The 27,896-nt window shown below is 51.0% G+C and overlaps 1 protein-coding gene across 5 annotated transcripts; it reads right to left on the bottom strand.

Annotated features, from left to right (window-relative positions):
• Window positions 1-27,896, bottom strand: Polr3e (RNA polymerase III subunit E). Of its 5 annotated transcripts, none has more exons than XM_006980327.4 (21): window positions 27,710-27,896; window positions 22,857-22,928; window positions 21,405-21,455; window positions 18,214-18,291; window positions 17,327-17,442; window positions 16,875-16,957; window positions 13,923-14,030; window positions 13,579-13,628; window positions 12,550-12,669; window positions 11,542-11,627; window positions 11,210-11,254; window positions 11,038-11,129; window positions 10,166-10,286; window positions 7,622-7,703; window positions 6,357-6,416; window positions 6,113-6,270; window positions 5,605-5,666; window positions 4,594-5,117; window positions 2,758-2,835; window positions 1,530-1,655; window positions 1-792 (listed from the first exon to the last, which is right to left on the bottom strand). In XM_006980327.4, the coding sequence occupies exons 2-21, from the start codon at window positions 22,890-22,892 to the stop codon at window positions 736-738; spliced, it is 2,133 nt and encodes a 710-aa protein (XP_006980389.1). In that variant the 5' UTR covers window positions 22,893-22,928; window positions 27,710-27,896; the 3' UTR covers window positions 1-735. The 5 variants fall into 5 exon arrangements, with proteins under 5 accessions (XP_006980389.1, XP_015854351.1, XP_006980390.1 ...); XM_015998865.3 differs by having other exon boundaries at window positions 13,579-13,625; window positions 27,710-27,884; XM_006980328.4 differs by lacking the exon at window positions 27,710-27,896 and adding an exon at window positions 27,379-27,576.

Here is a 27,896-nt window from a genome sequence, read left to right as displayed (position 1 = left end):
TGCCAGTTTAATGTTAGCATTTATTTTAAAAATACACAAAATAGAATTTTTTTTTTTTACATCAAATCATCAAATGGTGATAACCTCGCTTCCACACTGTTGCACACTTACCTGTTCAGTTTGCACCTTTATGTGAACATTAGGAGAAGATGGAGTTGATCTAATGTTTTGCTATGGTTCGTGTAAACAGTTGAGACCACTACAGAAAGTAGGTTGTTGTAAAAGGTAAAGTGGCCTCAGAAACCCAACAGTAAAATAACTCAATTTGGTTTAGTAAAATTGGCAGAAGTCTTAGCAGAGAGAGACTCTAAGACTAATTATTGGCTTCTAGGCATTTTAAATATTAAAAACCTTAAGGTTCTCTTCATCATGTAAACATAACTTTAACTTGGTTGGCATTCATTTTAAAAAGGAAAATATTAAACCATGATTTTCATAATCCTGCCCATGTCAGTGTACACTCTCTTTATTATGAGAATGAAACCAAATAAGCAAAATACATCAGGAATTTCAAACTGCACTGCAAAGAAGGCCCGGTCGTCTCTGCTGGGAGCGATCTCACTTACGCTGACCCTGCCACTGGCCGAGTACGAGCCCCTCTGTCCTCTGGGCCAGGCAGTGCTGCAGGCCACGAGGTGGGCAGATCCTCTTGCTGTCTTGAGGCAAGTCGAGACTACCGGCTCTGCCATCCTTCCCTGGGCTTTGATTCGTTGAGTTAGTGGTTTGCTACTATTGTCAAGATTGTACTGTCCCCTTAAGGTACCACATGCCACCATAGCTTACACAACAGTCCTAAAAATTAAGAAAACAGGTTAAGGGCAGATTTTAGCAGGAAAGATAGCTATTAGCACAATTTGGTTGGTTTACAATGAATGGACAAAATACAAATAGCACATCAAAATCTGCCTAAGTATGCTGCTGTGGTGGCTGCTTGGTCCCTCGAGGGTTCTGAGACACCGTTCCTCAGGGATATTTTAAGAGATATTATAAAACAGATGTGTTTTATAGACAGAAAACATACTTTTCAAGTTGACTTAATAAGGCATATCACCTACATAACTAAGGTAATAGGGAAAGTGTTGGTGGCTTTCTGTGCTCAATCCTACAAATGTCCCACAGTTCAGAAAAGCATTCCAAATATTTTCCCATTACAACAGTACTCCTTTTTAAATTAAAAACAAAATGGGTTGTACTGGAAGTTGCACAAGTGGTACAAGACTCACCAGAGGCAGGATTTTAGTTTAAACCTGTCTTTCCCTGGATGAAGATGACACCCCCTCGACACAACCACCCCACCCCAAACTCTACTGTGTGAAAAGGTTCACTCTTGCCAATATACCGATATCATTACCAGATAGTGGCCATCAGACTGGTAGGGCTGGGGAAAGAGCTGTCCTGATTTACTATGCATGGAGCAAGAATAAGGTACCAGACACAAGTTCTTTCCACACACATGAGCATCCTTAAAAAGGCAGGTCAGAGCCCAAACCTAGATGCTCTGGGTGGGGTCGTGTGCATAAGGGACATACCTTTAGCACTTTATCCACCTCCTGCTTGCTTAGCTCTTCTCCACATTCCTGAGTCAGCCGAGACTGGATCATGTTCCGGCGTACTCGGTAATTTTTGGAAAATATTTCAAGCAAAACCTGTCGGTGCTTTAATAGGAAAAACAATGTGTTAGTATGAGAACTATCCCCAAACAGACCCAAATGAAGGCCCCAACCCCACCCTGCAGTGTCTAGCCAGCCTGGCACCTTCGTCACTGCTCCAGACTGTACTAAAGGAACTCGGATGAGCAGTCAGGACATGCAGGAATGAAGCAGGCAGAGGAGCCAGCTTAAAGTGGGTGGGAGTAAGGTGTCCAAATTAGTTCAAAGGCTTGACAAATAAGCCTAACACTGAATCCAGGAAACTAGAAAATGCATTATATTCTTTAAGAGAAATAGCATGAAGGATAGATGAGATCTTCTCCGAAGTATAGTTTTAAATGAAAAAAATACTGCCAGGTATGGGGACTCACACCTACAATCCCTGCTGAGGAAGGTTGATCAATATGAGTTCAAGGCCAGTCTGGGCTAGAGGGAAAAACTTGTCTCAAAAAATGGGAAAAAAATAGCATCCAGTATATTTAATACCTCACATTTCTGTAAGGACAGGGAAAGGTAAAGAAATGTATCAGCCTACAGGATTCTCTAAGAACACTACTGTCGAGTGAAATAAAGAATTCAGAATGCACTGTCTCAGCTAACGGCACTTCTGCTTAAACAAACAAACAAAAGAACAACTTTGGAGTCCAGGCAAGTCCGTGATTTAAAAGCATCCGGACCTCAGCTCCCAGACCTGCACAACACAAACACAGGAGACCTGGTGCCCTCTCTGCCAGAGGCTCGCTGAACAAAATAAGCCCAAGTCCAGGCCCAAGAGAGCTAATAAGAAAGCCTTTTGATTCCTGCTGTCAGGGGCCACTGCGAACCGACTCTGAACATGGTTTGCAGGCCTGCCTGGCAGGTCTATCCCCATGAAAGCTCTACAGAAATCACACAGTGAGGCCAAAAGGTCATTCTGTTCTGATGCAGCAGACCCCCAAGTTCAGGTTCAAACCACTAGTCCACCCTGCCTGTCTTGGCAAGTATAGAGTGGTTGGAGAACTTGAGGTGTTCAAGTATTACACCAGTGGCCAATTCCTAAAGGCCTCAACCTTCCAGGACTCCCTCTCTTGAGAAAGAAAGATGATAAAAACAAACAAGAGGCACTCACCTGGTCACTCATGTCTCCAGACTCCCAGAGGGCAAATACCTTCTGCTCGTCCGGAGAAGCAGCAGTCTGTGGGGGAAACTGGCCCAAGCATGACTTGGTCATTTTCTGCCTTGTAAACCCACTGCCCGGCTCACTTCACCCCACCTAGCCTGCAGCCCAATCCTAGGAAAGTGTGCTCCAAAACTAGTTCCTCCTACTCAGTGGCTCTGGTGAGAGAGGGGACTCTTGAGACGCCTGTAACAACAGGTGTCTGGGATGGCATTAGTGAAACGCTGCTCTGAGGTATCCACCTGGGCTTACGTTCTAAGGCTCCCTTCCCTATCACTCCTTAGGGCTTCCGGTAAGCTCTTTACCACAAGGGCAGCATAAAAAGTATGGCTCAAACCAGATCTTGACAGACTCCCAAGCCTTTCATGCCACTAGCTTCAGGGGTCACCACAAGAAAGGAGGTGAGGGAAGAGGCCAGCATAGTGGGCTCCAGTCTACCCTACACCTGACACAGGACTTGATGTGATCTCACCTGACCATGGGAAGGAAAGCAAGCAGCACTGAGCTGTTGCCCTGCCCATTTGCCAAGAAGAAAAGCAAGTTCAGAGCTATTCACTTGCTGTCTACAGCTGCTCAGCTCACAGTAGCAAACCACAAGTTAAACTTGAGTCTGTAAGTCTACTCGCTTTCCCTAAGCCTCATCTCCGCTGTAAGAAACACAGAAGGCAGACTGATTCAAGGCCTTTTTGTCTTGGACATGCTATGAATATGGTTTCTGGGTCAAAGAGCTCCAGACAGGGTTTGGGGTGTCCTCTAGGTGCCAGCACTTCCAAGAGGAAGGAGCATGGCCAGAGCAGCTTCTAGGGTGGGCAGGGAAGAGCACCACATCCACAGTGGATCCCTCACCCTCTGTCCATGCAGATGGCCTAGGCAACCTCACTACCACCCGTACACAGAAAAGTAGGCCTGCAGAAAACTGGCCCCACTTGCTAGGTAGCCAGGGACCCAATCCCAGCACCTTCTAAAGCAGACCTCAGAAAGGAGGGTCTGCCAGCAGAGACCACAGGGCCTCTTGTCCTGCTCCTTACACACAGAGGCAAGGGCCTTGGACTAAACATCCTAGGCCACAGGTGCTTATGAGCTTGGTGCTGCACCTGGCATACTCCCTTTTAAAAGCCAGCACAGCTCTCCTCCTCCTCATCCCCACCCCAACTGCTTCCCAGGCTGGGCAGAACCTAGGAAAGAGCCCTGACAGCTTCTCTCAGGCCATAGCAGGCACTCCTTTCCAGAGAACGGCAATGGTCTCCTGCCCCCACTCTGGAGCCTACTCCACGGGCAGGAAAGGACTGAGGCAGAAGTGGATCATTCCACCACCACCATGCCTAGTGCCAGAACGTGCAGAGGCCAGAGCAGATACGGTCAACTGGCCCAAAGCCAGGGAAGTCACCAAGGCCCAGGCTGTGGGAAGTGCTCAGCTCATCCCTGTGAAAGCAGAACAGATAGAGCCTCCATACTAAGGTTCAAATTCCAGCCAACCACTCACAGCCTTGGGACCAAGTATCAACCAGGCAGAGGACTTTGGTTTACTGAGGCCTTGGTATACTGGTTAGGGCTCTTAGATACCTTTCTTTCCTATGGTAGAAAAACAACACACCCACTTCAGATGAGGACGGGAGCCCCGAGGGCTCACACAGCCATCCGAGACACATAGCACACACCCTAGCCCCATGCAGCCAGCTGGGGCTGTTGACAAGGCACACGGGTGTCTATGTGCAGACTGCCCAGCTGCTCTCCTGAAGGGTTCTGAATGACTGTCTGCCTGTCCTGGCAGGCCCGGGGTTTACTTACAGGCACCAGTATCTGCTTGCAGCCAGCGGCCAGCACCGTATCCTGTAGCATGCGGTCTGAGATGCCGCTGAAGAGTGTGTGGCCCGGGGGCAGGCCTGCCAGGTGCAGGTTGAAGAGGCGCTTGAGTTCGCTCAGCGTGAGCACAAACTGTCTCTGAAAGGTGGCTTCTACGAAAGCCTTCAGTTCCCGGGCCACGGGGTTGCTGGCACAGCCTGGTATTGGGTGCCCATTTAGGCTGTCCCCACCCACTGCCCGCCCGGCAGGCAGCCCATTGGCCAACTTGGTGCTGAGGCAGCTGCTGGGTGCAGTGTCCATGGGTTCCTCCTCCTCAGCCTCCAGTTCTTCCCCATCTACTTCCTCCTCGCTCAGGGGTTCCTCCTTGATCTGCACGCTGGGCAGGACTGTAGCTGCCCGCATCTGTTCCTTCCGTCGCTGCAGCTCACGCTCCAGGAAGGCATGGTTCTGCTGGACCTTGGTTTTGGCTGTCTGGACCCGCTGTTCCCCAGAGACCAGCCCAGCAGGCCCTGTGTGGAGAGGCAGGATGGCTCAGGAGGGCACAGGTCCCAGACAGACAAAGCATGGAAACGGAGGCCAAGCAGGGAACACGAAGACAGCCCCCGAAGCAAGGCACCAAGGCTGTCTTCTGCTTTTCCTTGCTGAGGTGGAGCCTGGCTACCTAATACTGAGGGAAGATCTCAAGCTGGGCACACCAGAATTGGAGCCCTGCTGAGTACCTGCCAGCAGCTCCTGTCACACAACCTGCTGAGCCAAAAGGTCTCAAAGACACAGTGCTCCCCAGGCGGGGGTGGGGGCCGATGAGGCTGTCCTCTGGACAGGCATTAGGCTAACTTGGTAGTGGGGGGCGGGGAGGAGGTTGTGGAGGTAGAAGGGGAGGCCAGCACAGAAATGTCAATGAGAATCACACGGCCCTTCTCTGGGCCTGACCCCTGAAAAGGAGCCCTCTTGGGCCAGGGACCAAGCTGGGAGCCTACCCAGCCTGAAACCACACACCTGATTGTCCATCCGGCTTCTTTGGCATGGTTTCTTTTACGAGATTATAGACTTTTTCTAATCTGAAAAAGAGAACAAAGCCTGTAAACCTCTATGTTATACTGCCTGCCTCACCACAGGAACAAGCTCCCAAGCCCAGGAAACTGAGTCACCGAAACACCATGCACACGGACGGGTTTAGCCAGGCCTTTTCTCCTCCAAGCCCTCTGGTTGCACATATGCCCCTAGCCAGAGCCCAGAGCCAGTGTGAGGAGAGTGACCATCCTTTCTTCTGGACTACGTGCCTTTCTCCTTTCTGGTCCCTCAACACAGCAGCGCTGACAAGCAGGGGTGTGGCTGCCATCAGCTCTGTGCTGGGGGGACTTGGGGTCATTTAACGATATCCATTTTTGTGAAAAGCCCTGCCCCAGTGCCTCTTACTGCCCAGATCCAGCCCAACTGTGCTGTTCCCAGGAGGCAGGGCCAGGGCCACCTGCTACACCTTTCACACTACCCAACAATCCCTTACTTGGCCTGGATGCCCGACCACAGCATGTGCTGCCGCTGGACCACATCTGGATGCTTCTTGATGAACTCCAGGTCATAAGGCAGTAAGAACTCCCAGCCTTTGTTGATCCTCACTACAGCCATGTGCTCCAGAAAGTCCTTCACATCCTCAGCGCAGAGCTGGGGTAGGGGAGGAGTGTGAGGCACCGCCAGCTCAGCCCCCCCGTAACAAGCCCTGGGCCGGGGTCATCAAGAACCCCACTTACTTTGGTCACTGCTGCCACCTCCTTCCTGACCACCCAGCGGCTCTGTGTGAACTTCCACATCTGAGGAAGAAAAGCATCATGTTTGAGGACGCAGCAACAGGCCTGTAAGGGGCCTGAGCCTGGGCGCCAGGCCAGAATGGGGCTCCTGATCTACCCTTCTTAGTGTGCACCTGGGGCTCCAGCCTCTTTACCTAAGCCACCTTACAGATGTGTTCTCTCCTTCAGGATGGCTGGGCCACGCCATTCCACTCCAAACCAAGTGTTCAGTGGACAGAGCCTTGCTCATCTGGTTCACTATTGCATCCCCAGGGTCAGCCTCTTAAGAGTGTCATGGGGATTCGGCAACAAGGTGCTGCGCCATGCATGGCAACATTCCACTGTGGCAGCTGCTGATAGCTGGCATGGCTTCCCAGAGGCTCAGGCTCCCTACAACCCTCTCACTGCCTACTCAGCTGCCATGTCCTGAACAACTCCACAGGAGTACTCAGGAGAGGTGAGAGTCAATGACTGAAAGCCAGAGGAAAGGATGGCTGGTTGTCATCTACAGTAACACAGCTTACACAGACCCAGCAGGCCCCAACACAATGGTATGTGCCCATCAAAGGCAAAGGGCACCTGCGCATGGTGAACAGGGCCAGGTGGGAGCAGCATTCCGATGTCTCAGTTCAAACCTACTGCTGAGGCCCCTCAACACTAACTTCCGCCAACAGCTAATGTCTACTCAGAAGAGCAAACACAGCTGTCTTCAAACAATCTAAGGGCTGGTTCCTTTCATGACAGGTTTGTGCATGAGCAGAAGGGCCATCGTGGACAGACCTAAGCAGCCACATTCAGCAATTCAAAGTGTAAATGCCAAGGTTTAGGGGGCAGTGCACACTCCAGAGACATGAGCTTGAGACCTTGGGAGGGACTTAAGCTCTGGGTATACAGAGGAAGGAGAGGAAGGAGGGATGAGCTAGCTCTGAAGTCACAAGCTTCAGACATGTTGTAAGGGAGAAGTGCCAGACTATGGTAGAAGGGAACTACTGGGCCCATCCAAAGTAGGTAACACACCACTCAAACACACGAGCACCACCCATGGTAAGCAGAGCCCTCTGGAATGACAGCAGTGTATTATCAGCCCAGAATGCCCAGAGGAGAATGGATCACCAGGTGGAGCCCCACATGGTGTCTTTGCTCACAATGACTTCCCTGCCAGAGCTCACCATCTGCTCTGGAGTCCATCCCTCCACTCCCAGCCCTGTGGCCAGAGCCTAGATACTCACAACAAAGTCTCGGCCTCTGCAGAGCACCTCAGCGGGCATACCACTGTGAGGGCTGGAAGAATCCTTGGGATACAGGATGTCACTGACAAATCAAGCAGAGACAGCTGGTCAGTCCCATCTATAGTCCGATCACCACCACAGCCAACTTTGGAAGCCCAGCGCTCACAGTCCAAGCCAGTCCAGGTCACATCCTTTCTCAGGCAACAGGCTGGAGTCTGCAGCCCTCCTCCTGGGCCCAGGAAGACATGTGGGAAAGAGCAACTCTTCCCAACTCACCGTATCACACACTGGCCCAACCCCAAGGAAGAGTTAGGGGCTCAAAGACACAAGCTTGGGACCTCCCGGAGCCCAGACTCTTGAGAAGACCCAGATCCCACAGGTTAAATGTTTGTGGCTTTAAGAGAAACTGGTGCCAAAGCAAGCTGCAAGGCCTCCCGTCTGCCTAAAGGGCTATGTGTTAGCTGTCAAAATACCTGACTGCCCTGGAGCGGGAGAGAATAGAGACTGACTGTACCCAGGGCCTCAGCACACAAGGCAGTCCCACACCTGACTCCCCACCCTACCTCTAGCCACAGCCCCAGGCCAGCTTTTATGGCTCCCCTGCTGGAGGCCCTCCCCTCATACCTGCCGGTCCTGAGTAACTCATGCTCCAAGGTTAAGCTCCATGGGCATAGATAGACCTGGCAAAGTGTTCTTGGCTGCCACACAGAGAAAGGACCCACTGTGAACTGAACCTACTCAGGCACATGTTGTGGACCCCTGTGCTTTGAGGATAGAGGGAGACACTGAATGGTGTAGTACATAGAACACACAAATAAGACATGTCTGAATCAAAGTGAGCTTTTTTAAATCTCACATAGACACAAAGAGATCTGGCTGGAAGGATCATAAACCTACACAGAGGCCTCAACACCTGAGAGAAAGCTTTAAAGGAGCCCAAGCTGATAAGACAAGCCATCCTAGAACAGCTAGGCTTCCCAAGGACACAGCAGTGCAGGCAGAAGCCAGGCTGATTCAGAGCTCACATTCAAAAGCAGCTCTGGGCCTCTTGGTCAGTGTCTTGAGGGTGTGTGTGTGTGTGTGTGTGTGTGTGTGTGTGTGTGTGTGAGAGAGAGAGAGAGAGAGAGAGAGAGAGAGAGAGAGAGAGAGAGAGAGAGAAATTTGATAGCCTTTCCTGGCTTCTACTTGTTCACAGTCTAAATACAAATAGTACTCACCCTCACATTTAACAAGCAATGTGCCATGATAAAACTCTTCCATAAAGAAAACTGGGTAACCCAACAGCAAGGTCTGTCTATTTCCCAGCGAAGAGCACCACCATGTGGCAGTAAGAGGAATAAACTTTACCATCAGATTGACAACCAAGTGATGAGATTAAAGCAAATAAAATATTTTGAACTTTAGAGCTATTTACATTTCACATGATTCACTTCACATTACACTGTTCAAAGGGTGGGCTTTGTTAATGTATTTACTATAACACTGTTTTATTCTAATTAAAGTACGAATGACCAGAGTTGGCTTGGCATGTTCCAGGCATCGCACCGAGAGCTAGGAATTTAGGGGTTAAGAGAACAGACTATCTCTACTCCCTTAGAACTGATGGTCTGATGGAAGACTCAGGAGAAAAAAAGCCACTGAGAGCACTGAGCCACAAAGTCATGACCTATGAACCCCCAGGCCATGTACAAAGGAAGCCACACTTAGACACTTCTTAATGCAACAGTAGAAAGCCAAAACAAAGAGAAATGCTTCAAAGCAACCAGAGGGAAACACAGATTACCATCGAAGAACAAGACTTAGGCTGACAGGCAACTCCCAGGGCACCTGCGCTCACCTACAACTACCCCCCCCCCAACACACACACGCATAATTTAGGGCAACCACCTATAATCCCAGCACTTGGGAGCAGACCGATCCTCATGGCATGCTGGCTAGCTAAACCAACAAGGAGGGAACTCCAGGTTCAGCAAGAGGTCCTGCCTCCCAATAAATAAAGTGGAGAGCAATCGAGAAAGACACCTGACATCAACATTGGGCCTATGTCCACACATGAACACATACATGTATGCATACCACATACACAGAGAATCATAGCAATGCATGAAGGGAGAATCATCACCAAAATAAAAACTGAGGAAAGCTATTACTTGCAGATCTGCATTAAACACTACAGCACTCTTTAGGCAGACTCAAGTTATCCCAGATGAGAGCCCAAATGTACACAGGAATGAAAATACTATCCAAGGCAGACACTAGAAAAAGTCTTGCAGGCCCGAAAATACAGACAGAATTAAAATACACACATGGGAGGTGAATAACTACAATAGTCTAAGATTTTGAACTGTCTTGGAAGAGAGTAAAAGACAATTAATGTGTAGCTGTGCCAAATACATGCCCAAACTGTAGGGAACCAATAGTCAAGAGACTAACCTCCAAATTAGGATGAAAAAAAATAGAAACAGAGTCCTGGAAAACATAAAATGCAACTAGGCAGAAAAACATCAGTAACAATTAAATTCAGACTGCAAGCAAGCAGCTTACCTTTTTACCACCCAGTTCCCTTGAACTAACATCGCCACCTTCTGGATTCCACGCAGAACAGCCACAGAGTCCACGGAGGGGCCCAGGAGGCTCATGAGATTGGCAAAAGGCATGACTTTCACTGAGGTGGACAGACAAAGGCACAAGTCACTGGTCAAGTGCAGAAAGGCCTGGCCCTTCCCACCAAGTGTTTGTAGAGCATCAAGTCCCCAGCTCCCTAACTCCCAGGAATGTGAGGAGTAAGGACAGCACCGGCAGTAATCGGAGCTGGTGGAGGACTGACTTAATGCCAGGCCTGTGTCTCTCACAGAACAAGCGTGACATCAACATGGAAACCAAGGAGTGCGGAGAAGATTCTATCACTACTAGGCCCAAAAAGAGTTGAAAACTCCCCCACATTCAGCTCGTTGGAAAAGGTAGAGCCAGGATTTTAAACCCAGACCACCCGTGATGCCTCAGGGCGGCCCACAGGACGGGCGGAAGCGGCAGGGTAGAGCAGGGCACGGGACAGCATGGAGCTCTCTCGCCCCCATCCAGGCCTAAGGCTTTACAATGGCTTCTCAGAGGAGCCCAGAGCTTGGGACTCAGCCCCCAAAGGCTCAGGCCAACCTGCTCAGGCTCCTGTGGCAGGGAGCAAGAGTCCCCCTGAAGGGCCAGTCCCACCTGGGTGACCTGACAGAGTGGGGCACTATCTGATCTGCACAGACAAGAATGGAGCTGCGCCGGGCGTGGTGGCGCAGCCTTTAATCCCAGCACTTGGGAGGCAGAGCCAGGTCGATCTCTGTGAGTTCGAGGCCAGCCTGGTCTAAAGAGTGAGTTCCAGGACAGCCAGGAACTCAAGAGAAGCAGGGGCTGCTGACTATGGCACTCACCGTTCTTCATCAGGACCTTAATCTGGTCAGCCAGGGGCAAAGTACGCAGCTGGGCCATGGACAGGACATTGCTGGGAGCCACTGGCTTGTCTCTGTTAGAAACAGGGGTGAATAGTTAGAGGAGACCAATGGGAGATAGTGGGAAATACTGTGGGGGACAGCCCTTACTCACTTCTCCTCCTCCGGGCTGGGTGGCATGAGCATCATGAGGTATTCGCTGTAAGGGGTGGGGGTGGGGGGTGTCAGAGGCTCTGTGGACTCTGTCTCACCCCTGAATGTGAGCACAGACCACAACCAGGTTTGAAACTTGGGGAGGTGTAAGCAGAGGTCCATCCTCCCCATCCCCAATAGTCCCCAGCTCCTAGACAATAACAGCCCTACAGAACATGAGGGTCAACTATCCCAGGCCACCCTCCTGGGACCTCTCCAGGGCAATGTCCCTCCTTCACCCTGCCCATACAGGCAAGAGGTAGCAGAGCCTCTAGCCAGACCAGCCAGTCCCACCTGGGTGACTTGACAAGCTCTGTGTTCTCCACCCCACTGGATCCCTGGCACAGCAGGTACTGGCGCTCATGCTCTGAGCGGCTATCCTGTGGGGGAAAGGCAGGACAGGTCACCCGCAACTCCAGCACTCACTGCCCTGCTCCAAGGCCAGACACAGGCCCACATGCAGTGTCTTGAGCACAGCACCCACAAAGCCTCTGCAGTGTAGTCTCAACTACACCACCCCCACCCCCGGCTTTAGGAGCCCAGCCCTAGCTCCTTCTATAGTGCAGAAACACCAGCAAGGACGAGAAGCAAGCGAGCATCACCAAGCACCTGCCGTGTGCCAGGCTCTGCACTAATGCTCACTCACAGTAACTAACTCTAATAGGCTCTTACTATTCTTGTTTCACAGACAAGAAAAAAGACTCAGAAAAGGAAAGCAATTTCCCCAAGGCCACACAGGAAAAAGCTGTAGTGTATCTGTAAGTCTGACCCTGAATCTAAGGCTCGCCGCATACTAATCTCTTCCTGGAAGGTTTCAGTTGGTCCTTCCCCCAAAGATCAGGGAGTTCTAGTCCAGGCACCTGGGAGCTCATGTCCAGTTGCCTCCTTTACCCAAGCAGCATCAGGTGGTAGGTTTTAAAGCCTTGGAAACTGAATATATTAAACTGTTCTGGATAGGTAGGCAATAACCTGAGAGTATGTGACAGCAGACTCTCCAGTATCTAGTCTGCAATCAGCATTCACGATGGTGTGTGCAAAAGCAACCGAACACCAGCCCCATTCCATGCACAGCTTAGGGGGCTAAAACCCCTAAATTGTAACAGTGGATCTCTGCCTCCCACTCTATGACACCTGCTAAGTGGGATGTGAACAAAATGCAAAGTGCTCACAGGACCGCCATGCTGTCTATGGTCTGGCCAAGTGGTCCCTACACCCTGAAACTAAAGCTGTGAAGCTGAAGGTGAGTGAGACAAGCAGTTTCCAGGCACCAGCGCTCTTCCCCCAGGTCCTGCCCTGGCTCACCCTCACGCCATAGTAGTGCAGGTGGACCCAAGGTTCCTCTGCATGCTTCTTCTGCAGGAACTCATAGGATTGCACACGGCGCTGGCGGGCCTGTTCTGACTCTGGCCGTGAGAACCGCACCTGTGGAGAGGGGAAGGGTCACACCCTCAGGTCTGTGGCCCCCACAGCTCTTGCCAGACCACAGATACACACACACACACACACACACACACACACACACACACACACACACACACACTTTGTAACACTTGCATTCCATCTCTCTCTGCACTTTTGAAATTCAGTCTGTGAGCTGCCAATGCAAGCGGAGAGTGGTCTTTGTCATGCTTCTACCGACCCTGGCCAAGGCTGGAATTACAGCTGGGCCACAGGGTACCACAGCATACCTTTTCAGATGGTGTTCCAAGAGGTTTTAAAGGCCACCCAACAAGCTGCTGAGAACAGAACAAGCCTCTGAGGCTTAAGCACTCTGCCACATCACTTCAGGAGAGGACAGTCCACCAAAATGTGTAAACTCTATAGCCATTTCCAGGCCAGCTGCAGCATCATTGTGCAGCATTTTTCTTTCAACGCTCATTGTAAACTACATATACATAAGTAATGCATAAATAGGAGGAACCTCATAACCACGAGTGAAAAGCCAATACTCTTCTAAATCCTTCAAAATCAAGATTAGCATGCTAACCACTCTTCTGTACCCATCAAAAAGGCAGAATCACACAGGTAATTAAGATGAGACTTCGTGAGCCTGTGTGACTTCATGGGGCTCCTGGGCTGCACCTCCCTGTTCCCAGGCAACGCCTTCCACACCCCAGGATCCCAGCTATTACACAGAACAAGGCCATTGGTTTTAGAACAGGAGCCAGGCTGGGCAGTGGGTCGGTTACTCCCTCCAGGCAGCAGACAGGGGGCTCAACGATACTCTGTAGCTGTTACTCTCAAGGCTGGGAGTCCTTTCTGCTCAGACCCTGCAGCTCTTCCTGTCTCTGGTCATCTATGCTGCTCCCCCCTGCCCAGGCCAGAGCTCACCGTGATCTGCTTAACGTCCTCTTCTGCTTCGTCCTGAGAAGAATCCCCTGCTGCAAAGCAAGCTGTGAGTACAGCCTCTGCTAGGACTGCTCCTTCCCCACACCATCCTCCCCGCCGGAAGGCCAAGGTCGGGGGCTGTGGCTTTTGGGCAGTGGTCTTAACTAGGGCAGTTTAACCCTCAGGCAATGTCTGACAACCTGTGGGGACATGTTTTAGCTGTCCCGAATGTCGAGTTAGGGGCATTTAGTAGGTAGAAGCCTAGGATGCCAGTAATCACCCCACAATCTGGCCATTTTTTTTATGCCCAAGTTGACCCACCCAGACCACAGAGTCAGCAGGCTCACCCTCATTGGCTGCCTCCCTCTCTCGGTGTTTGGCATCTGCCTTATCCAGGTAGGAGAAGCTGGGCCGAAGCTGTAGGATGCCATGCAAAGGTGTCAGGTGGAGTTCACCTGGCAAAGGAAGAAGGGCTTGAACCGGCCCCTATGAGCTGACATACCCAGCTTACAAAGGAATCACCAAGTCCCCCAAGGCCTACACCCACTGCCAAACCACTAATATCCCCCCCACCCCCCAGTCCCAATCTAGCCTCGTCAGGAATACCAGGCCAGGAGCTACTTCCAGCTCTTATCTGATCCTGCCAGGCACAGCAAGCCCAGCCCAGAGCTGGAGCCTAACTCTGCTCAGACACCTCCTGGAGACTCACCTCCTACCCTCCCCAGCACTCATGTCCGGTCTCCTCTCCACACCCCTGCTGCTCCTCTAGCCACACGAACAACTCGCCCTCCCTCCCCTCTGCCACACTGCTGTTGCCAGAAGCCCAACTGGAGTCGTCAGAGGACAGTCTGGTCTCTAACTATGATCTGTCTATGGCTGTCACAGTCAGAGCTTCCAGGGCTGGAGAGACGGCTCAGTGGTTAAGAGCACCTGGTGCTCTCAAAAGAGGACCCAGTTCTGATTCCCAGCACCTACATGGCAGCAGACAACCATCTGCAACCCCAATTCCAGGGGATCCAATGCCCTCTTCTGCCCTCCTCAGGCACCAGGCACATACACACATGCAGACAAAACATTCACATGTTGGGCGGTGGTGGCACACACCTTTGTCCCAGCACTCGGGAGGCAAAGGCAGGCGGATCTCTGTGAGTTCAAGGCCAGCCTGGTCTCCAAACCGAATTCCAGGAAAGGAGCAAAGCTACACAGAGAAACCCTGTCTCGAAAAGCCAAAAATAAATAAATAAATAAATAAATAAATAAATAAATAAATAAATAAATATTCACACATATAAATCTAAAAAAAATTTTTTTAAAGAAATGTAGCTTCAAAGAGATACTGCCTTGAGGACAGGACACAGTAGCTATCGGCCATTACTTGTGTTTTTGGTTTTGTTTTTCTGGTTTTTTGAAACAGGTTTCATGTGTAGCCCTGGCTGTTCTAGAACTTGCTCTGTAGACCACACTGGTCTCAAACTCAGAGATCTACCTGCCTCTGCCACCCTAAAGGTATGTGCCACCACGACCTAGCTAAGGAAAAGACATTGTTTTTTGGTTTTTCAAGACAGGGTTTCTCTATGTAATAGCCTTAAGCTGTCCTGAACTCACTCCGTAGACCAAACTGGCCTCAAACTTACAAAGTTCCGCCTGCCTCTATCTCCTGAGGACTCGGATTAAAGGTGTGTGCCACCTGGAACTCGACTTTTGAACGTTTCCTCTGTACTCAGATCCATGTCACTTGCTGCTCTGCAAACTCCAAATGCTGAATGAAGTGAGCATTGACAGATGTGCTAATGGGTGGACACACCCTACATTCGCCCATTGGAAGCACACAACTTGACCTAGGTTAACAGTCTCAGAACTGTGGCAACTACACCACTCTCAACTTTAGCACATTTTCATCACTCCAAAACAAACCTGTCCCACCCCCATCGCCCCGCTCTGCCCCGGGAACCACCGGTCACTCTGTGCCTCTACAGTTACGTTTGTTATGCAGTCCATAAAGTGGATCATGTGGTGTGATGGCTAGCTCTGTCAACCTGACAGTCCAGAAACACCTAAAAAAAAGTCTCAGTGAGGGCCGTCTAGATTAAGTTAGTCAGCGGCACATCTGTGGGGTTTTGTCCTGACTACAGGGAAGACCACCCACTGGGTGGGACTACTCCAGTGGGCGGGGATCTTGGACTGGAGTGGAGAAAGCAAGCTGAGCACTAGCATGTGTGCTTTCATTCACTGCTCTCATCTTGACTGTGGATGTGGTCATTACTTCTGTGACTTGGAATTGTGAGTCAAATAAACCTTTTCTCCTCTAAGTTGCTTTTGTCAGGGTGTTTTATCACAGCAACAGGAAAGAAAACTAAAACATGTAAGCATGAAGTCTTTTTATTGATTTGATTGATTGATTGATTGAGATAAGGTCTCTTTACATAGCCCTGATTATCCTGGAACTTACTATGTAGACCAGGCTAGCCTAGAATTCAGAGATCCACCTTCATCTGCCTCCCAGGCACTAGGATTAAAGGTGTGCACCATGCCTGGCCATTTGTAGTTTTTTTCTTTTTAAATATTTTATGTGCATTGGTGTTCTGCCTGGGTGTTATCGTCTGCATGAGGGTGTCAGGTCCTCTGGAACTGGAGTTACAGACATTGTGAGCTGCCATGTGGGTGCTGGGAATTGAACCTGATTACCTGAAGAGCAGCCAGTGCTCTTAACTGCTGAGCCATCTCTCCAGCCCCATTTGTAGTCTTTTGAGCCTGGTTTCTTCCATGATTTTATAAGGTTCACCCTTGCAGAAGCACACATACATTAGGGATCACTCCTTCACACAACCAGATATGGTTGTCGCATGGATATGCCACATTTTGTTCATGCAAGCATCACTTAATGAGCTTTGGGTTGTTTCCATTCTTTAGCTCTCATGAATAAAGGCCCTATGGACATCTGTGTCCATATGTGGACATATTTTCATTCGTCCTCAGTAGATGCTGCCTATGAATAGGATTGCTGGGTTCTAAGTACCCTGTACTTAAAAGGACAAAATTTTGCCACCTGTCCCCAGTATTATGCTATGTTGTCTATGTGTTCCCAGGTCCAATCCTATCAAGCTGGGAGTGCTCAGCAAAGTTCCCTTTGCAGTGCTATGACTGCATAGTTTGACATTTCCACACTGCCTTGATCCTGCATGGTTTGGTGTTCAGCAGAGGCCAAGACCACACATAAGACTAAGGAGAACTAGGCTGGGTGAGGTCCCCAGGCCCAGCCCACCTTGTGCTCTCCCCAGGGTATAGCCAGACCCAGGTACCTTGCCTGTAGAGTGCAGCTGCATAACGAGCTGTGTTGCTGGTGGTCTGGGAGGAGCAGAAGGTCTGCTTGTCCATCAGCTTCCTGGGAGCACAAGGAGAACTAGTGTGAAGGGCTAGGACGCTCCAGAGAAGCTAGCCAACCCCATTCCATCCCAACATCCTCTGAGGTACACTAGCTGGGGCTAAGGGACGAGACAACTCATAGCTTTGTCTGCACACGAGGAGATGAAGGATGGACAAGGGCTCCAGAGGCCAGTTTCCCTTGCAGCCAGAAACACCTGGCGGGACAGGCCAACTTGGGAGGGAAGGTCTACAACACTCTTGATTAAAGGTGGAGACCTGACATGATGGGGATCCCAGGGAATGAGCAGAAAGGGCTCGGTGCCTCTGAGGCCTCTAGAGACTCCTCTTTAACCTCTACCTGCAGTGGATCCCTAGGGCAGGAACTCACGAGGAATATGTGCTAGTCTCATCAGCACAGGCACCATCCACGTTCAATGCAATCTGCTCCCCTTTGCTGCGGCAGTAGTTGGGATTCAGAGTGTCGATGGCCATCTCAAGCTCTACCTGGAGGTACAAAGTACCACCCCACTCAGAAGGTGCAAGGGCACAACTCCCAGGAACACTCCCAGCCAGGTCCCTAGCCAGAAGCAAGACTGACCAGTGTCCCTTCCACTGGGCCCTGGGTTTAGGTCCATACTGAGGTCACCAATGAAATTTCCAACAGAAACATCACAATGTTTTAGGAGTACAGGCAGTCATGTTTGTCCCCTATTCAGAATGAGAGTTTTTTTTTTTTTTTTTGGTTTTTCGTGAGACAGGGTTTCTCTGTGTATTCTTGGAACTCTCTCTGTAGACCAGGCTGACCTTGAACTCACAGAAATCTGCCTGTCTCTGCCTCCCAAGTGCTGGGATTAAAACTGAGCGCCACCACCGGCCGGCAGAATGAGAAATTCTGAAACTAAGACATCATCTCCCCGTGACTACAGAGATCGAGACAGATTGTTGTCTCAGCTTCTCCTTGTCCCCTGACCCCATCCTGTACAGGTACAGGGTCTTCCTCTATTCAGCCTGCTTTAAGCTCATCCATGCCCACACCTCAGCACCCATGCTTCCCCAGCCTACCTTTCAACCAACCCTGAGCCTGATTCTGCCAGGGCTGCCTCTCCTTTCTGCAAAGGCTCTCCTCCCTCAGCTTTTAAGACCCCCACGCTGCTGTTATCCTAATCCCTCCACTGTTCCTTCTCAGGGCTCCCAGTCCCAAAGTATCTGTCTTCTTGCCTCCCCAACCCCCGTTTACCCTCTGCACCCCACTTCCTTCTTGGAGGGTAGCCCCACCTTCTGCTGCTTGGGCTTGATCTTGGCTGAGAGATGTGGAATGTCATCGTAGGTCATCGAAGCTGGACGCACGGGGTACTAGAGACAGAAAGGCACTCATCAGTCCACCCTGCCTAACCCAAACGGAGCAGGCGCCAAGGGTTCCAGTGACAGACTCATCAGCAGCCATTCCCATTCAAAGTACTCCCCCCCCACCAGAGACCAGCGCACCCAGGCCCCTATCTGCTCTACCAGGAGGTACCTACAGCTTTCACCTGCAGTCTCACTCACACTGGGTCTCCTGAGCCTCCTGCTGCTAGACCACTTTAGGATGTCTTTGTCTTTCAAGGGGCATGGCTGAGTCCCTTAGACCCTGAAGCTCTAGAGCAGAGCTGTGGGAATTTAGAGCAGTGGGTGGGGGGCCCAAGGACACACAGACACTCTGAAGGCCAAGAGGGAAAACAGGGCTGCCTAAGAATGCTAGAGGCTCATCTGGACATCGGACACAGAAATTTGTGACTCCATTCTCTCTCCTCAGCAATGTGTCGGTACTTTCCACGTACATCCTCTGGAGAGGGGTCAGGGAACTGGGTCCCTCTCATGTGTGTTACATTTATGTAAATGGCTTGTCCTCTAGGCCTCTTCTAAAATCCTAGTCCTGGCTCTGAACACACAGCGCCTTTCCAGAGTCCCCCACAGAAATACTTTCCCTCTCTCCTCTCCCATGAAAACTGCTGATGAATCCCATTGTCCCCCAAATCCTAGCTCAAGCCACCAATGCCTAGTATACAGCAGCAGTGCCCTTGAGGAGAGGCTGCAGCCTGGGCTGAAGCTCAACTTCTGGGACGGCTTCAGGTCAGCTCCAGTCAGCCCAGGAAGTAAGTAGTCACTTCCTAAAAACTGCTCTGGAGTAACACGAATGCTATTCCTGCTTCCAGCTAAAGCAGGGCTAAGCTTTGGAGGGAGGAACAGCCTGGAGCACGGTGCTCTAGGTCGAGCCCTTGAAAGAGCCAGCACTGGGTGAGATCTGCCCTCCTGCGACAGCTCACAAAGCCACTGATGTGCCTGTGGTGAGACCCAGAGCTCTCACCTCGCCTACTCCAGGGTGAGAGCGCTGGCAGTGAGCTGCAGGTCTGGGCTGCAGTGCTGACTCTGCACTGCCTGCCGTGTTCTCCCTCCCAGAGCTGCCGAGCGTGTGAACAACGCAGACAGAGCAGCAGCAGCAGCAGAGCCCAGCACAGTGGACACACATGGACCCACTGTCAGAGACTCAGTCAGTCAAGGATGCAGGTGGCCCTGGGGGATGGACAGCCTCTTCTCTGCACTGGCGTGGGACACTGCTGCCGCCCCTGCCACTTGCCCCAGGCCCTGGGGCGCTCAGGAGCCCCCAACTCTTCTCTTTGTGCAACACAGAATCCAAGTGCTTCCTCTAATAACCCTCTTTCACCGAGAATGTAAGATGGTATGAAACAGTCCAACGGCCCAACGTTTTGAAAAGTTAAATGCAGTATGATCCAGCCATTCTATTCCTAGATGTACATCCAAGAGGTGAAAACACAGGTTCACACAAAAACACAAACACAGATGTCTAAAGAGCATTATTCAGTACAGCAGCCAAAGTGTAGACAACCCAAATGCCCATCAACTGATGAATGGACGAACAAAACGTACTGCATCTGCAATGGATAGCTGTGTGTGTGGCCGCATGTGCATGTGGAGGCCGGCGGACAAACCTCGGGTATCATCCCTCACGAGCCACCCACTTTGGTTTTTTTTGAAACAGGGTCTCTCATTGGCTTGGAGCTCACTGTGGTGGTTTGAAGGAAAATGGCCCCCAAAGGGAGTGGCACTGTTAGGAGGTGTGGTCTTGTTGGAGGAAGTGTATCACCGTGGGGGTGGGCTTTGAGGTCTCTTTTGCTCAAGCTTCCCTCAGTGTGACATTCAGTTGACTTCCTGTTGCCTGCAAGATGCAGCACTCTCAGCTCCAGCACCATGTCTGCTTGCACGCTGCCATGCTCCCCACCATGACAATAGACTGAACCTCTGAACTGTAAGTGAGCCACCCCAACTGAATGTTTTCCTTTGTAAGAGTTGCTGTGGTCATGGTGACTCCTCACAGCAATAGAAACTCAAACTAAGACACTCACTTAGTAGGGTAGGTTGGCCGGCCAGTGAGCCCCAGGTTACCCACCTGTCTCTACCTCCCCAGTACTGGGATTACAACCACACACAACCACATACAACCACACCCCATCACACCCAGCCTTTGAGGCGGGTTCTGGGGACCAAACTCAGGTCTTTATATATTTGCACAGCAAATACTTTGCTGACTGAGCCACCTCTCCAACCCCACAGATATTCTTTAGCCATAAAAATGAAACACTGATCCAGGCTAAAACATGAACGGGCTCTACATAAAAAGGCTGGCACTAAACCCACATGCTAGTTCTTCTACATGAGAACTCCCAAACAGGCAAACCCACAGAAACAAAGGTAAGGGTTGCCCAGGGCTCAAAGTGAGAGCGGAGTCTGTGCTGAGGACTGACTAAACACAGGAGATCTTTCAGAGGGACAAAATGTACTAAAGGAGGTGGTGGTGCTGGCTGCACAGCCCCCAAACAGGTTAAAGTCTTGAGCATGGTTCCCTTAAATGTGGGAAGTATGGTGTATGAACCATATTCCAGTAAAGCTAATGTAAAAGCATAGTAACTACCATCACAGCATTATTATGGGATGAGTTAACTTGGGAAAGCAGTGCTGGAACACAGTAGGTGCTCCATCATGCTAGCCACAGCAGGGAAGGACAGCAAAGGCTAACAACGGGGCACACAGGGGACAGGCCCAAGGCTTGCACATGGCCACGAGGATGCTCTGGAAGTGTCCTTGGGCTCCGCCCAGCAGCGGTGGCCCCTGTCAGCACTAACTCTTCCCTAGGCGGTATCCTGAACAGCTCGATGTGGCTCACTCAACCCTCACAGAATCTCGACAAGGCAGGCAGTGAGGCTAGCAGGATACTGAGGCACAGGGGCGGGAAGCTGAGTCTTGACGGTGCTAAAACTGGCTGGTCTGGTCCAGCACCCCAGCTGCTCATTCTGCATCCTATATGTTGTCCTGCTTGCCCATCTTAGTAGGTAAGCTCTACTATGCCTCTGCCCAACTCCACCACTCCCTCAACATTGGCTTTCCCCTTTACCTGCAAGTCCCATCATTACCTGAAACAGATACAGCTTCTCTGCCAGACTTTTGGCCAAGTATACGTCGATCTGGGAACAAAGGGAGAAGACTTAGCCAGGACACTTAAACAGGCCCAGACACAGAAAGGATCAATGGCTCACAGAGGCAGCTTAGGGAAGGCAAAAAAAGCTCAGCTCATACTGAAACCAGAGGTAAGCAGGGCAGGCCTCAAAGCCAGGCACATCCAGAACTCCCTCTCAACAGCTATTAGGGACCTAAGACAAGAGCCTGCTTGGCCCCTACCTAAGGTCACTCTGACCTGGAAAGAGTACACATGCCTGGGCATGGAGATAGGGATGCCTCCAAAGGCAGGGAAAGTGCTTTCCGGGAGGTGAGGGCGGGGCCCCTCTACCTACTTGTGTTTCTTCTCTCTGCTTTCCCTACCTTGCCACTCGGGCACCTGTGGGTCACCCTGTTTTAAGAAGGTCTGCAAGGCCTGTGTGACCTGCCTGATGCTGAGTACCCCACACTCCTGACTCCCAGGTCCTGCACACAAACTGTTCACTCCTGCCCATGGGCCTTTGCACACACACTTTCCTCTACCTGGAATGTCCTTCATATGACAACACACCCATTAGGGACTCAGTGCAGTAACCACTTGAGCAGAAGCTGCCCAGGGCTGCCTGGCTGCAGAGGGGCCCCCTCGTGCTATCTCCAATTCCCTCTATGGTAACTTGGGTTCTTTGGTATAGCTATAGCTTAAGAGTATTTAAATAACTCAAATCTAAAAAAACTTAGTATCCCACAAAAGAGGAACCAGTCTGCCTGTCTAGGGATGGGCTCCTGGCCCGTGCCCTTCAGACTCAGGGTGGGTTCCAGATACACCTAAAGAGGCCAGGGCAAAAACAGTCATGTTTTGCCATTTGCTTCCCTAAAATCTAGGGCTTGGGCTAGAAGGATTCTGAGGGGTAAGTATAATAACGAACAACTCTGTCTTTCTGAAGGAGTCTGGAAACCTGAAGTCCCACAGCTTAGATTCTGAGACTCCTTGCCTGCCTCCTCCATAAGTCAGAGGCTGCCTGGAGACAAGGACACAGCCCGGTTGCTGTTATGTCATGGGCCCCGGTACACAGTGAATGGAGTGAAGAACTGCTGAATGACAATCTGGTAAGCCCGCACGTGGGAGCCACCAAGCTCTTTCAGTCACTCGCATCTGGTCAGTGTCAAGCCCTGCAGCTGGCTTTGCAGAGTGGGACGGACAGACAGACAGCTAACGAGCTGAAATCTAGGCACATTGAGTGAGCTCTCAAAATCAGGGGCAGGTCATGGCCCTGAAGGAAAAGTCAGCCACACAGGAATCTAGGGGACAACAGAGACAAGAGCAAGGTCTCGGGTCCCTAGACTGGCCTATAGACATGGAGAAGGGTCTTGGTCCTGCAGAAAGACAGACCCATGGCCTGTGGTCCAATAGAGTTGAGAGCTGCAGTTACCTCCTGTATGACTGGGTCATCTTCTTCATTGGCCATACTAGGGAGAGCCTCCCACACAGTCCTCAACTCGATCTGCAAAGACAGCAAGAGACCTGGGCAATCAGCAAGCCGTTCAATCAACCTTTCTAAGGTACCTATTCTTCCATGGGTTCAGGAAAGGGGAGCCCAAGACCAAGACAGAACCTCCTTTCTGCGCTGTGGTGGAGGCAGCAGGGAGGAGGGAGGCAAAGTCAGCAAAGGGTGCTGCAAGCAGGCAGACCCCAGCCAACACATGGCAACTGTCTCTCTGGGGAAAACTGAGCAGTTTTACAGGCTTCTTGCCCACTCAAAAAGAACTCCCAGGCAGGCCTGAGGAAGCTGGCAGTCCACAGGCATAGCTGAAACACTGGAGTCTGGCGGGTCCTATGACATGAAAGCCAGCTGACACATGATCCTCAGACTTTCCAGGGGTCTCTTCAGACAGACTCTCATCCTAAGCCCAGTGAGAAGATTTTCTGTGCTTTGGTATCAAAATGACCCTCTTTGAACATTTTTCCCTCGGGTTTACGAGGCAATAAGGCTCTGAATGGTGTGACTGTCCCCATCTTACAAAAAAGAGACGGAATTCAGAGACAGGTTGCAGGGGCTTACCCCAAGTCACACCACATCAAGACAACACTGGACTTCAAACCCAGGCCTTGGGATCTGGGTGACAGTTCTGAATGGGGGAGTTCAGTGGAGGGTAGGACCCTCCAGTTGAGGGGCACGTGCGTGTGCTTAAAAGATGGAAGGAACAGAAGCCTGGCAACACAGAGGAGAGGGAGTTGGGGCCAAGGAGACGGGAAGGGACACCCAGGCTCCCAGCTCGTCTGCACCCAGGGCAGAGGTGCTCCTGGCTAAGAGAAGAGCTGAGCACCCACACTCCAGCTGTTCCTGTCCTCCCTCCTGAGTAAGAGCACCCCAACTTTATCCACCTCACATCTGAATGATTTAAGACTTAAAAAGATACTAGGTGTGCCAGTGAATGACTGTGATCCCAGCACTTGGGAGGTGGAGGCAGGAGAATCTTTATTTCAAGGTCAACCTCAGCTATATAGAGAGTTGGTGGCATGTCTGGGCTATAAGATATCCTGTCTCAAAAAAACCAAAGACTGGGGCTGGAGAGATGGCTCAGAGGTTAAGAACACTGGCTGTTCTTCCAAAGGTCCTGAGTTCAATTCCCAGCAACCACATGGTGGCTCACAACCATCTATAATAGGATCTGATGCCCTCTTCTGGCCTGCAGACTAGAACACTCACTATATACATAATACATAAATAAATCTTAAAAAAAAAAAAAAAAAAAAAAAAAAAGACTGAGCTGGGCGTTTGGGATGCAGAGGCAGGAGGATCTCTGTGAGTCCCTGAAACAGTGAGACTCTGTTTCAAAAAAAAAAGTTTAAACAATCATAAAGATTTAAAGGTCCATAAGCAAGGGTTCAGGGCCATCTAATGCCCACGCAAACTCACTTGTTGCAGACACGGCCCACACTTGGAGTGCCTGGGCACCAACACTTGCCCCATCCTTGGCATCTCCCTTCCCACTAATCCTGTTGGGTCTGCCTTCAAAGGAGACCAGAACCTGACTTTCTGGGCCACACCTCAATCTAGACAGTTCAGCCTCCTGGCTGATTTCCTGGGTCCTTCCTGGCCCAACAATCACTGTTTAACTCTCAGATGGTGTCACTCTGAGTGTCCCCCATCTTCTTCAGAGAGTCTTCACCCTTCCAGTGAACCTCAACAGACCTCAACCCTTTACTTTAGGCCCCATTCCCCACCACCTCTGATCGTCCTGTCCCTTCCCAAGCCATCTGAGAGCCAAACTCTAGGCTCCTCCCTGTGGCCTTTCAGGGTTTTGTTCAAATGTCACCTCATTTCTAAAGTGGAGTCTGTCCCTATTTTCCAAAGCTGCAAACGCCCCCCCCCCCAACTCCTTTCCTTTCTCTGGCCTCCATAGCACATTATCACCATGGGACAGTTTATGCTGTATCTGTCCTTCTGCCATCAGGCTGTAAGCTACACACAGACAGTCTACTTTGTGCCTTGCTGTACCCCTGCTCCCTAGAACTCAGCAGGTATGGTTTAGCCTCTTAGCACCGGAAAATGTGGAGTGCAAGGATCCTGTGGAGCAGGGAGCAACAGAAGGATTCTGAGCAAAGGAGGAGCTGGGATGGGGAAAGAGATAGATAGCTGCTAGGAAATGGGCCATCACAACAGATCAGGACATGGGGGTGGGGGTGGGCAGAAGGTCTGAACCATCTAAGCAAAGTTCCATGTAGCTGCCATTGTGCATCTGCACTAGCTGCCAAGTGTCACGGATATGTGTCAAACAAGTACCTGCTCTCAGGCAGCTGGACTTGGTGGCCAACTGAAACAGAACTTCAGGGGAAATAAGGAAACACAGCACATGGCAACAGAGGCTGTGGCCTAAGGTAGTCTCAAGTCCTAGTTATTCTTTCATGGTTGAGATTCTGCACAGCCCTGGCATCAGGCAGGATCAGGTGCCCTTTCTGCTGGATGACAGAGGCTCCTCCCTCTGGACACCACACCTGACTGGGTTACCTGCAAAGGTCATCACCTCTTGTTAGCCTCCCAGCCAACAGGATCCAATGCAAAGCTTTCAAAGGTTCAGCCTATGACCAACAATAATCTTTCCCCATCCATGATGCAGAAGATATATAAAGTGCCACAGCTGTGCACATGATTGTTACACGCCAGTGATGTATGTAGTCCATCTTTGCCTAGGCAAATCAAAAATGCTGGGGGAAAGACCCCCCAAGCCATTTTACATTACTCACTAATAAATCCTTCATAGTCAACAATCCAACAAGCCTCCTGAGCCAGCTGTGGTAGCCCATGCCCGTAATACCAGCACTAAGGAGGCTGAGGGAGGAAGGTAAGTTTGAGGCCATCCTGGGCTATTAATATAGCAAGGCCTCATCTGAAAAAAATTAACAGACACAAAACAAACAAGAAAGCTTCCCTAAGGCCACTCTTCCCTATCTCCAATCCTCCAGAGACTGTCAGTCTCTGTGATAAACTGCTCACATTGCTGTCTTCTCCCAACCTTTCAATGCCTCATAAAACAAAACCCAAACTCCCTTCCATGGGCCTCTAAGCCTTACATGATCTTGCCCTGTCTCCACATAACCAGCTCCTCAGCGCCTAGTGATTTACCGCTGAGCCTCCAACAGGCCAAGCCCCAGGCACCCTGAGGACCTCTGCACAAGAATCCCAGGTCATAGCCAGGATGCTCACTTTTCTTAGATATAACCACAACCACTCCCTCCAGGACTAGACAGGTTTCCTGAAAACCCAACTTGAACAGCTGCTTCCAACCCCTTCCAACATCAACACAATTCCTTATTTCCTGAACGGTCCTAACATGGAACTTCTCGATCTGCTGCTAAGGTGTTGGCTGTCCTTTGCACTATACTTTAAACTCCACGAAGGCTTCTCTGGGTTTCAAACTCCTCAGCCATAAAGCGGACATAATAATTATACTTCATCGTTGTTATGGGGTCATTACTTTTAAAATTAAAAATTCAGGGCCAGGCGGTGGTGGCGCACGCCTTTAATCCCAGCACTCGGGAGGAAGAGGCAGGAGGATCTCTGTGAGTTCGAGGCCAGCCTGATCTCCAAAGCGAGTTCCAGGAAAGGCACCAAAGCTACACAGAGAAACCCTGTCTCGAAAAACCAAAAAAAAAAATCATAGTTCTTTTCCTAAACCCTATTTAGTACCCAAAAATATTTAATCTTCTCATTAGCTGTGCAAATCAATTTATAGTGCCCAACTTAGAAAGGATTTGCCCAAGGGTACAGCCCCAGGGAACTGTATAATTAAAAAAATCTGTCTAGCTGATGTCAAAGAGCCTTGATTTTATTCTTAACCACTATGCTGCACACATCTTTGATAAAAGGCAGTATGGTATAGTGGGTAAGAGGTTGGACTCCCGTGCGAAACCTTGCAGGTTCAAATCCCACCTCTGCAATGTACCAGCTGATTAAAGGCATGGATTGCATAACCTTGGGTCCTTTCCTATTTTCATCCCTAATCCGGTGATTAAAAAAAAAAAGCACCAGCTTCAAAGGGAAAAGTGGAACCTATAGGAAAGACTGTTGCTACGTGGCAACACGTTTTCTTCCAATATAAGATGGAACGAAGACAACCACAAATGAAAGAAGCAGGAGTGTCACCTATCTGACTCTCTTTAAACCTTGTAACAGGAATCATATTATCCCCATTTCACAGATAAAGATAAGATCTTATCCTTCTTTTCGCTCCGAAAGCCAGCAATTCTAAAGGCTCAATTCCGGGACGACCTGGTACATGCATCGCGGTGACTGAAGGGTCCCAGGGTCCGCGCAGATCAATGAATGAGGCGACCCGGGCCCGGCAGGACCAGGAAGAGTTGACCCGGTTCAGCGAGGGCACGGACCCCCGCCCCTGAAGGCGTCCCAAAGCTTTCTCCATGTCGCCGGGGCTCAGGGTGCCTTCCCATACCTCCGAGAGCCGCCACGCCACCGGGCACCAGTGCCCTCGCAGGTGCGGCTCCGGAGCCAGGCCCGGGCGGGGCAGCGCGGCCGAGGCCTGAGTCAGCGCGAGCCCCACGGTCGTCGCCTCCCCGACGTCCAGCCGAGCGGAGCGACCCGGGCCCGAGGGGGTGAGGGGAGCGGGGCGGTTGCCCGTGCGCCCCGCCCGGGTCCCGGGAGGCCGCGGCCCCTCGGCACGCAGCGGCGCGGGCCTCTCCGGCCTACTCGGCAGAGCGGCCCAGACCCCCGTGCGGGGGCGACGGCTGCGGCCGGAATCCCGAGGCAGCCGAGTCGGCACTCACCTCTCCGCCGGGGCCGCGCGCGGGCGGCGGCAACGGCCCAGGGACCCGCGGCTGCAGAGACGCTGGCGGCCGGGTCTTCTATTAGGCAGCGGCCATGTTGCTGCTGGAGAAACTCCGGCGGACACGTGGGGGGAGCGGGGCCGGCCCTCGCGCTTCCTCTTACCCACAATGCCCCGCCCCGGCGCGC

Source organism: Peromyscus maniculatus, chromosome 1 (genome assembly GCF_049852395.1).
Source record: "Peromyscus maniculatus bairdii isolate BWxNUB_F1_BW_parent chromosome 1, HU_Pman_BW_mat_3.1, whole genome shotgun sequence".
Lineage (NCBI taxonomy): Eukaryota > Metazoa > Chordata > Mammalia > Rodentia > Cricetidae > Peromyscus > Peromyscus maniculatus.
Note: the sequence above shows the minus strand (reverse complement) of the source record. Positions and strands in the feature narration are given on the sequence as shown.